The 11492-nt window shown below is 36.6% G+C and overlaps 1 protein-coding gene and 1 long non-coding RNA gene across 2 annotated transcripts; both read right to left on the reverse strand.

Annotated features, from left to right (window-relative positions):
- Positions 1 to 3912: 3912 nt before the first annotated feature.
- On the reverse strand, positions 3913 to 7248 carry ATXN7L3B (ataxin 7 like 3B). Its single transcript, XM_045829525.1, has one exon. It carries the CDS (start codon positions 7198 to 7200, stop codon positions 6907 to 6909), a length of 294 nt encoding a protein of 97 aa, XP_045685481.1. The 5' UTR covers positions 7201 to 7248; the 3' UTR covers positions 3913 to 6906.
- On the reverse strand, positions 3913 to 7379 carry LOC123812704. Its single transcript, XR_006784622.1, has 2 exons — positions 7245 to 7379; positions 3913 to 5942 (listed from the first exon to the last, which is right to left on the reverse strand). It is a non-coding gene; the product is annotated as an uncharacterized LOC123812704 (long non-coding RNA).
- Between the last annotated feature and the right edge of the window lie 4113 nt (positions 7380 to 11492).

Raw genomic sequence — 11492 nt, forward strand, 5'->3', positions numbered from 1 at the left:
ACTTTTAATTTTTAAAAAATTATCTATACATCAAATACTTAACAGGCCAATACTAGTCCACCTTTAAAAGGTAAAAAGTGGCTGGTCTGCAAGTAAGTCCTTGAACTGTAAAAACTGATATAACTGCAAGAGCAAAGCCAATTGCTAACCTTCCTCTGAACTGGGACTTGATTTAAGTAACTGTTGTGTGTGCACACACATGTGAGCATGTTTTGGAAAACGAAGAGCTGGAAGACTATGAAGAGACCATCAGGAGAAGAGTAAGTTTAGGAGATAAAAGCACATTAAAAGTGGCGCGGTCCCCGTTTATTTAAAGCACCACTTTTAAGGTTAACCTTTCGGTAAGATGTTTTTATGTTACTGAGTTTGTTTTCTTAGAGCTCTGTGGCATTATATCCCTAATTCCTATTTATCTGTTTACCTGATAAAATACGAGGTTTATGCCAGTAATAAAGATCACACCGTATAATGACTTTTCCTTTCAATACCATCCAGACATCTCCTGCTAGATATGTGGTGTGATCTTTTAAAAATCTCAGTATTAATAACTGAGATGTTTCCCCATCTACAGAGGCACAAAATATAATTTTACCGGAGATTCAAATCCTTCATTTGAATGGTGTAAGTGGATATACCATTCACTTATATTCATCCTGAATATGTGAACCTTTCCCATGTTTTTTGCCATTTGGATTTCTTCTGTAAATGAGGAATTCTTTTATCTTATCCATTTGTCAATTGTATAATTATTGTTAATAATCTTTTATCCATTATAAAATTACAACACTTTTACTTACCAGTGTGTCATAGGGATTTCTTGTCCATTTCTAGTATGACAAAGCACAAAAGGTTTTACTTTTTAGTCCACTATATCAATCTCTTTTTTGTTTAAGAATTTTTCTTCTGCCTACAATTATAAACATATCCTATCTTCCTATAAAGGTTTAGTGTTTTACTTTCCATAATAAGTCTTAAAGGAACACAGAAATTTTTGTGTTGGAATGCAGTTTTATTATTTATTTTTGGATAATCTATTCCAGAACAATATAGTGGTTTATAATCCACTGACAAAAATACCAGTTTAGTTATACAACGGGATAGTATAAATGTGTTTTTCCACCTAAGTCTGAACTCTATTCTATTCTGCTGTTTCTGTACCAAAATCATACTATGTAAGATACTTTCGTTAAAAAGATGAACTTGCATCTTGCTTTTCATATAAATCTTAGCTTGTTAAGTTTCATGAAAATGTCTGTTTGTATTTATATTACGATACTTCCAATTCAATATTTGTATATTGAACTTTCTACCCATGAATATCTTGCCACTCTCCATTTGGTTGGGTTTTCTGTAACATGCCAAAAGAATATTTTATCATTTGCCCCATAAAATCTTACATCTCCCTTGTTACATTAATTCACAGAACCACTATAATTTTAGTTGCATTATATTATATACATAACTTTTAAAACTTTTTATTATTCTGATTTTGGATATTGATCTTACATCCAGCAACTTTACTGCATTCTATCATTACTTCCAGTGGACTGTTCAGAATGTACAAAATTAAACATCTGAGAATATGAGACTCTTGTTTCTTCCTTCCATTTCTGATTGTAAAGGCAATACTTCCAGGCATTCACCACTTTAGCGCAGCAATTGTTGTATATTTTTGATACAGGCTTTATCAATGCATGGGGGTTCTTTAGCCCTAGTTTCTATGTAACTATTTTTTTAAATAAATAATTGACATTGAATTTTACAAAATATTTTTTCTGTATCTGTCAAGATTTTCAGTTTCCCCCTAATGACAATATAATGAATGAGTCAAAATCTCACTTTTCTGGGACTAACTTGGCTTGTTGATTTTTTGACATTAAAGGATCTGGTTTGCTATTCAAAATCTATCTTCATAATACACTTGGGCTATAATATTTTTTCTTTCTTTTTCTGCTGTACTGTCTAAAATTCTAAGTGTCCAGTGTTTTTATGTATCAGGGTAGAGATGAGGTGATCTGGTTTTTCTTAAGTTCCAGACATATTCATTTATTTTAAAAAATAAAAATTACTTGAGTCATTTATGATTTGTATTTTTAAATGCATTTTTTTATTTTTTCATATTTTCAGTCATTGCCTTAAAGTTTTCATTCTACTTAAACCATAGCATGTCTTTTTTTAAAGTAGTCTTTTTATTTACTAGGTTAAAATTTCTATTGTTTCAACAAAGAGCACTAGCCTAACTCCAGCATTCTGCTTTTGCTTCTATTGCTTGTTTTTGTTTTTGAACTGTGGGCAAGTAACAGATGCTGAACATGTTTTTCAACTGCAAAATATATTTAATATGTCCTTTTTAGCTTATATAGCCAATGAGACTCAAATAATATATGATTGAAAATGTTTTCAAAATGGAAAAAAAAAAACACCAAAGATTTACAGATTTATCTGCATTATCTTTTTAAACAGGTGTATCACTTACAGGCAATGTTTTCCTCCAAAACATCATGGGCATCTTTTGGAACATAAATGAGAATCAAAGAGCTTCCATTTCCCACAGCAGCATAAAACTTCCAAAGTCTGATGTTACCAGTTATCTCTAGGGGATCTGAGAAGCGGCAATTCACTACCTGTGAAAAGTATTTTAAAGGCCAGTGTGAAAAGGTATTTAATAAAGTGTAAATGTTGGGTTTTTAGCACAATATACTCTCTTTTCATAAAACACCTTTTTTAAACATAAAAGAAACACTTTAAAGTACCTCAGATAGGTCCGAATTGAAGGCATTACTAAATTATTACTGTGTGCATAAAAAGCTCCTACTGAATCCATAACTACTTGAGCATAATTCATTTTCTGTATTGATCTTTGTCAACATTAAGTAACCATTTATTAGGTTCCTGATGTCACGCTACATGCTGTTGTTAAAATGTAGTACCTAAGGAGCTAAACGTAGGAAATTAAAAGGTATCTAATTTTTTTTAAAAAAACATACAGATCTTTAGAAAGCATGAAAGGTGATGATCTTAAATGTCCTATAAAGTGAATTTAATAAGGCACCGAGGTCTTGTACATCTCATTTCAGAAAACTAACAGTATTAAGTATAATAATTCAAATCTAAACATAAAAAATAGGATCCAAAAGTATTCGCTGTGGCTGCATTTGGATGCTAGGTGACTCAATGCCATGTTATATGTCCAAATGACTCTGTGAGGTATCATAAGATGATTTTTCCTCTGGCTCAATTTCTATATTTCTTATTCATCTAAACATTATTTCCAAGTTTTATTTCTTTAATGAACTACATTTAGAAAACAAGTATTTTTATCGGTATTAAGGAGTAATATGCACAACTTTGGGGGAAGTGCTCTAACTCTGGATTAGGAAATAGAATTGAAAACTCCCAGAATTATTCTAAAAACAAAGTGAAAATCTTTATAAAGAGTTGGGGCAAAATAACAATATAAAGTATCAGAAAAAAATTATCTTTACAAAGGCCAATTCACGTTTCCAATGAAGCACCTGCCTTTGGAGAGCAAGGATATTAGCTTGAAGTGGTGATGAAATGTATATATTAAGATACATTGAGTTCCATTCAAATTGAACCATCTTTCACATTGGGCACTTAGTGATAGGCTTGGGTTATTTATTTCACCACCTTCTTAGCCCATATGAAAAGGGGCAGTTCTATAGTTTCTTTCACAGGGTGTTGCAGAAAGCTAAATTTGCAGAACTAGATGGAGAAACAAAGTTGAGCAGCCCCTCTATCTCTTCTCACTATTGGGCAGAGTTCCTCTATTTCGATAAAACTCCCATTCAGGAAGAAGTGACTAAAGTTCCACAGCAATTCAACATTTATTTTACTATCAATACCTGAAAAACATCACAATTTTAAAGGATTAACAGAGGCCAAATGAAGTCATTTTTTAAAATTTTATTATTACTGTTTACCAAGGGGGGAGATGCAGTTTATATACACCAGCAGCCATAGGGGCAAAGGGCATACACAGTTAGCAATCTGCATAGGACGGACTACTTATGCAAAAATAAGACTCTCCAAAACGAAGGACAGGGGTGAGTTTCACTACACTTCCCCAATGATCCCAGCATGCGATAATGCTAGGCAATGGCCCCTGTGCATGCGGTGATAGGAACTAATGTTGGAAGAATAAGCCACAAACCACAAAAAATTTGTAGAGAACCCCTTTACCCCCATACACACACACACACACAGATACATAATAGAATTACAGGGTGATCAATACATTTAATTGAGGAGGAAAGGATAGGAATTTTGCTGTTAAAGGGAAGATAAGTAGGGAAAGGGAGAGTTTCTAACCAATGTCAACTATGGTAGGGAGCATTATCTCCACCAAAACATAAGGAGTTAGTTTGTTCCAGCCCACCTTATAGCCATCCAGGGCAGGGGGCTACTGCCCTAATAGTGGGGGACAGAACACAAAAAACAAGAGTGACAGATAATATGAACTTCCCACTTCCTCCTCTAACCAGGAGAAAAGGCCAGAAAGAAAATGGTAATGCCACAATCTGAGCTCCGCCTCTGAAGGAAGAGTAGACCATGGCCTTACCCTCCACTTGTTTCCCAGACATTATCTGGAAGTAGGCCAGAATCTCACTTACACCCTCCTTTACCTCTATATTCCCTTAGAAGGAATTATCTATAAAAAGCCAAGGGCTGATTACCCAGTTATTTTAGCTCTTGTCAAGGTTTGACTTCTTAAAAAGTAATCACAATTCTTAGACTTAAGACAAATCTGTAACTAGGCCACTATCCTGACCAGGACAACTCTATGGGAGGAATGCAGTAATCACCAGTCTTGAGGCCCTATTACTATGATTTCCTGAATCTTCTAGAGTATGTAACCCAAATCAGTCCATAGAGTCCAAATTATTTCTTCTGGAATAAGGAAGGATACATGCACAGCCAGTGTCAGAGAAATAGGGTCAGGACCCACTCCACCCATGTATGTGTCTCTAGCCTTTCTGCTCTTCTGCTTAGGTCCTAAGAAGCAATATCCAAGTGGAAGTGGGAAGATACAGCTCCTCGTAAAGTAAGACACAACAGGAAGGCATATTAGCAAGGCAGTCCTATCCAAGAAAGGCTTAGGAATCACATTGCCTTTCATTTACAATTAGGTTTTCTTCCCATCCTAATCCCATCAGAGGGAGCCACAAGAAAGATTCTTCTGAGTCTCCCATAAAAGCTAGGAAAAAAACAAAAGAAGCTAAGGAAAAGGAAACTGGACAGGCTTCAGAAGCAGGAACATCAAGAGATGAAATGAAACTGGTCACCGTGAAAGCAGAGTGGCAGGCAGCACCTGGAGTCATGAGCCGCACCAGATAGGTAGTGGAGCAGGTAACAGGAGGAACACAGGGCCAAGCCAGACAGATGAGGCTGGGACCCTTACTGGACACAGAATGAGGTAAGAAAACATTTCAAATAAAGCAGCACCGTTCCTGCTCACCTTGGGGCTCCCAGCCCTCTACAATTCATAAACCCTCAATCAGAACTAAGTGGAGGGTAGTTCTGATACCGGCTCACACTTTCCAATCTCTTCTATCCCATTCCTTGAAGCCAAGAGATTTCTGGGGACCCTTCCTTTACTTTCAACAACAAACAATAGCTTCTATAATTAAGGTCCAAAGAGGACCAAGTGGAAAGGGCTGCCCCTTGTGAGGGGCAAAGAAGGTGGTGACAGTCTACAGGTTCACCATAGCAGAGCTCTGTGACTGTACAACCCAAGGAGCAGTGGCATTCAATAGGACATTGCACAGGCAGATGGGAGAAAACCCAGTCCTGCTCCTCGGCTCCTAACACTCACCCATTCACATTATTCAGGGCTTCTAGAAGAGGTCCCCTCTGGGCTCAGCTTTCAAACCACAGTCTCCTGCACAGCCACCATGCTTCTTTATATTTGAGGCCTGTCCCTAGGGTAGAAGGCAGGTAGTGATCTGTCATAATGACCAAGTCAGACCCATGGACTTTGTAATTATAACTCAGAGTAGGAAAATGACTGCCCCACCAGACTGTTGTCCACAGAGTAATATATCCAGATATGAATCTTGCGGTTTGAGCGATCGTGCATAGTTGCAGAGGCCCCTGCTACCTCCCCAAGGGACCATAACCAAATCCTCAACCTGCCTGGATAACCAATGTGTCCATTTTGCTAAGCCTATACCACCAGATGGGTGCCGGAAAGAGGGCTCCATTCAGCAAAAGGCTAGCCCTTGTCCCCAAGTCCGTTGAAGTCATTGTAAGTGCTGGACCCTTGGGAAACTGGTGGCTTTCACTTTTTCTTCTTGTTGGAACCAGGACCACAGCTTCCCCTACCAGACTCGGCAGGAAATTCCTTTTCTCCATTTTCCCAAACTGGAATTGTTAGTATCCAGATCTTACACCTGACTTTCATTTTGTCTTGGAGAAGCCCAAATCAAAGGCTCAGAGATCAGAGGAGCAGTCCCACTGAGGCCCAAAGATAAAGGCCTGACCATCAGTTATGTCCAAAGTGTCAGTTATCCAGGAAGCCCTTGACTCAGGCAGACTGAAAGGATAAGAAACCAAAGGATCTTATCTGCTGGGCGACAGTACAGGGGTCTTGTGCACTTCCTGCTGTCCTGATGTGTTTAGAGATCAACCTGCATTGCATGGCGTACAAGATGCACAGCTCCTCCTGCCCAGGGTTTCAAAGCTGAACCTAAGTAATATACTTATAAAACAATCCAAATTCTTAAGTTCTCCACTTTGGGTTTTTAAAGGCTTTTAAAGAATTTTCAGTGTGAATTGGGACTTTTCTCTTTTTTATTTATTTTTTCCTGTTTAGCTACCTACTCCCGACCACAGGACCGGTCTATGTTATTGTCCTGGTCACTCTCAGGCTTTCTCATGTTGCAGCTACTGGAATTCCGGAGGTGAGCGTTGCAGCTGCTGATCAGGCCCATTCCCAGATTCTCCAGGAAGGGAGCAGAGCGGGAGGCGGCACGCTCCTTTATCTTCCACTGGTTGAATGCCAAAATCCTTCACACTACCAGTGTCCGCGAACTCCAGGTAGAAGTAGCCACACTTGACTGCCCGGTGCACCTCAAAGCAGAAGCCCAAACAAGAATCCTCTATCAGGTCTACGTATATCTCCTGAGCGATGGCCTCTAGCTTGTTAGTATCCAGGTTAGCCAACGAAATTTCCTCCATTTTAATCTGTAAACGACCGTGGAGAGGTCGCTCGTATTACTCACAGCAGCACCGGCAGCAACGCGTCGGGTTCCGCGGGCCGCGCCTAGGCCTAGAGGCCTCTCAGTGCCGGATCTTCAGGCGACGGGGGCGTCAGCAGGCAGGGAAGCAGCAGCCAGCGGCGACTGCTCCGGAACACCAAGTCCTTAGTTTCTTCTGGCGTATCGCGGAGTCTGGGGCTTTGAGCTCGGGCCGGCCCCAGACCCACCACCAAACAGTCTCCGTGCTTCACTCAGCGCTACACCCAGCAGCCCAGGCCTCTTCCGCTCCCAGCTCCGTATTTAGCCCCACCTCCCGGCTTCCGCTTCTAAGTGCGCCTGCGTACTGGCTCCCGGCAGTTTCGCGGTGCTTCTGCGCAGCTGCCTTAGAAACTCTGGAAATTAGGAAGACCAAGGGACGAATAGGAATGTGTTTGACTTAACGTTATCATTGGTCGTAAAAAGTTTGCAGAGTTGCTGTTTTATCTCGTTTATTTGTGATTTTAAGCAGACGTTAATGGACTCAGCACACATGCTTAATCGATTTCCTTATGAAAAAGGAAAATTTAATAATTATATGTATATTTGTGTTGTGACCCGAAATACAGTTTTACAAACAGTTCTCCAATACCTTTGAAAACTTGACATGTATAATTAACTTGTAATCCATTTACGGTACTGCGCAGTTGTCATTTGAATCCACTAGATGGTGCAAGGAAACAAATTACAGTATAGTTTATCTTTCATTATTTTTTGAATGAAAAAACCAGGCACTACAGACATAATGAATATATATTGATCACACGAACCTAAGGCATTTATCTTATATGACCATCAAGTCAGTGCGACTATAAATAGATCATCATATACATCTATAAAGTAATACAAAGAGAAAATTGTATGTATATTCTCTACTGAACAGAGAGGAAATATGAAGTATGTTAAATTTACTGAGAGATAAAGGAAGTTTCCTAAAATTGTGTATCATGCGTTCTAAGAACTAGATCCATTCCACCTTAGTTTAAGTCCTAGATTCAACATTTAACAGTGCTTACTTCCTCACCTGAATGAAGCTAGTCCCTATTTTATGGTTAAGATTAAATGACATTTAAAAAAAATTCTGTTGTGACAGTCCCTTACATGTAAAGAAGCATTCAGTAAATGTCAGTTTTTTAATCATATTAGTTTGGACTTGAATATATTATAAGAAAGTCACTATAGTATTTATTTTATTTGGTGGTAGGTTTTCTTAGTCCCCACCACCAACCCTGTGAAATAGAACAGCTTCTTGTATCTCGAGTTTATCAAAAAAAGATCTAACCAAAGAAAGAATTATTAAAATTAGGTTTTTATAGCTGTATGATTCTCTAATTTCCTCTCCAGAATAAAGGAAATATAGACAGAGCTCTTCCAGACAGATAAAAATAAAAATTTTCTAACATATATATTTGTCAGAATACTCTTAAGTAATTTTAGAATCCATTCTTTTTTTTTTTTTTACTGTTGACAATATTACATTAGTTTTAGGTGTATACCCCAGTGATTAGACATTACATAACTTTTGGGGTTTTCTATAAAGTCTGTATTTATTTTTGTAAAATGAAAGATACAGTTTTCATCCTCACCAATAACTTTATTGATTTGGTTATTTTGAGTATGTTGACTATCTCCTGCATGGTATAATGTTGGCTCTCAATTGGTGTCTCAGTTTAATTGATATTAATTTCACCTGGTGTATCCAACTGTGGAGCATTATCCAGCAAGAAATCTCCAGCATGAAACTTCGCAAACCACTTTTGACATGTTCAATCAGTCACAGCACCTTTTCCATACATTGTATAAATCATTTTTGGTTTATTTTTGCATTTAAGTTGTGTTTTAACCTTTCTTAAAATAATAAAGCATAATATGCCAAAGATGTTTCTTATTTTCTTCCACATTCAATAATAAATTGGCTACACAAAAATTCACAAATTTTGATATTTTAAAATGCACTCTGATATGACAGCTGTCACAATCCAATCTAACCATATTGTTTCAAATGAAGTTGAAGGCAATAAACACTACTAGAGCCATCTTATGGAAAAAAACCAAATCAACTTTTTGGCCAATCCAATACTAAATGATCATCTTAATAAATCCCAATAATCATGGGATTTGTACTTTTCATAGTACAGCATAGGAAATATAGTTAATAATATTCTAATAGCTATGTATGGTATCAGATGGGTAAAAGATTTATTGAAATGATCATTTAGTAAGTTAGAGTTCATTCTTAATATCTCAAGATTTTTATGAGTAGAGGTTAAATAAAAATTAAACTTATTTGTTTTATGAGTAAGCCAGTACTTGCATTCATACAAATTTTCTGGTATGTGTATTTTAATGTCTTAAAAGCCACAAATTGGCAGATATGGAGGATTTTGAAAGCCTTGGCTAATAGTGTCTCATGCATAATAAGAATTTTTTTTTAATCTAAGGCAGATTTTTATTGAAGTCATTATATAATTTATATGTTCTCCCTTCAAAAATTGACATCATATTTTGGTATAAGTTAGAATCTGCATATAGCCATATGCTTAGCCATAAAATATAATGATTAAGTGCACAAGTTCTTGAGTTAAACTCAAGAACTGCCTCCTACCAGTTACTGTTTGTGTGGACTTTATCTACTTAACTTCTATAAATCTCAGTTTTCTCATTATAAAACATCAATAACAGTCTTCATCACATAGGTCTTCTATGATATTTAAACATGTCAATGAATAAAAAGTCTTCAAAAAGTATCTGACAAATAGTGTTGTATACTTACTATTGTGACATGCCTAGTTAGGTAAGAAAATACAGACGTAAATACAATTGTTTCCACTCCCATACCTTCTCCAAATTTAATCTAAAGCAATGCTTCTCAAATCTTAATATGCCTGTGAATCAGTTAGAGATCATTCAAAATTCAGATTATGTTTCAGTAGTTTTGGAGGTGGGCTTGGGTTTCTGCATTCCTAATGTACTTTGATGCTGCTGGTCCATGGACCACACTTTCAATGGCAAGGAGTTAAAAGAGACTATAGTGGGCAACTGTTCTTCATAATGATTGGCTCATACATATTTCTTCTGTCCAAATTATCATGAGAACCTTTGCATAATTAATTTCAACAGTAGAGAAAGATTGTTTTTCTGCTCCTTAAATCCTTCTTGTACTGTGAGAGCTGAAACTCAAATCCTCGATTTATTTAATAAAGGTGGGTCTTCAATAAAATTTACTTGAATACATATATATGAACAGACCATTACATTAATTGAAATTCAGATAATCAGGACCATGACTAGGTTGAGATTTCTCATCAGTATTTTATTACATTTACTCCTAGAAAGGGAACACTATCATGGCATCAAAAATGTTTACTGATGCCCACTGCCACTGCTCTTCTACTTGTATCATTCACCATGGTTGCTTTCCTTCTTACTGAAATGTATTGAAATTATTTATGTTAAATCAATGATATCCCGTAAAAAAGTTAGAAATAACTACATAGTTCTTTTGCAATTAGAAGGTCTTAATCCTTTTGTAAAAATAAAATTTTAAAAAGTAGAAGCTCTTTATTATTTTTCTCAATGCAAAGTGAGTAGCCAGGATTAATTTTCCATAAATAATTAATCTTCAAAGAATATGATGTACATAAAGGCTTAAGTACTAGGGTACAAATTAAGGCAAATAAAAGGACTTGTGAAATTTTAGTTACTTTTATTTATTTTCATTTTATTCATAATTGTAATATATGCACTGATAGAATTTGCTCTTTCAAAGACCAACATATTTTAAATAGTTATTTAAGGTTTTTTATTAAAGACTGAAATTCCATAAAACAAATATTTTTTAGGAGTCACACGTGTGTGTGTGTGTGTGTGTGTGTGTGTGTGTGCATTTACATAAAATAGAAGTGTGAGGTAGCAGAGTGTATCAGGAATACACAGGAAATCAGTAGACCTGTGTAGCTACTCTATTTTTACCACTAACTTATCCAATGCCCTTGGACAAGAGGTAAATTCATGTTTGTAAAACCAGCTGGCTTCACATTTTCCAAATATATCTTTTAAATCTAGATTTCTATGAGCTGAGGAATCTGAGGACTTGGGTTTCAAGTTAAGGATTAAGCAAATTCTCATGAATATGAAACCGGAAAAGACACCAGCGTTCAGGCTGTCTGTCACTAACAAATTCAATAAGCAATGACAGTGACTGAATGTTTATGGGCACTTTATTCAGATGGCCTG

The sequence above is a fragment of the Phyllostomus hastatus genome, unplaced genomic scaffold (genome assembly GCF_019186645.2).
Source record: "Phyllostomus hastatus isolate PE091 unplaced genomic scaffold, TTU_PhHast_1.1 phas_scaffold_93, whole genome shotgun sequence".
NCBI lineage: Eukaryota > Metazoa > Chordata > Mammalia > Chiroptera > Phyllostomidae > Phyllostomus > Phyllostomus hastatus.

What these genes read in the sequence shown, in the direction of transcription:
- ATXN7L3B (XM_045829525.1), bottom strand. Translation starts at nt 7,200, where the DNA reads ATGGAGGAAATTTCGTTGGCTAACCTGGATACTAACAAGCTAGAGGCC.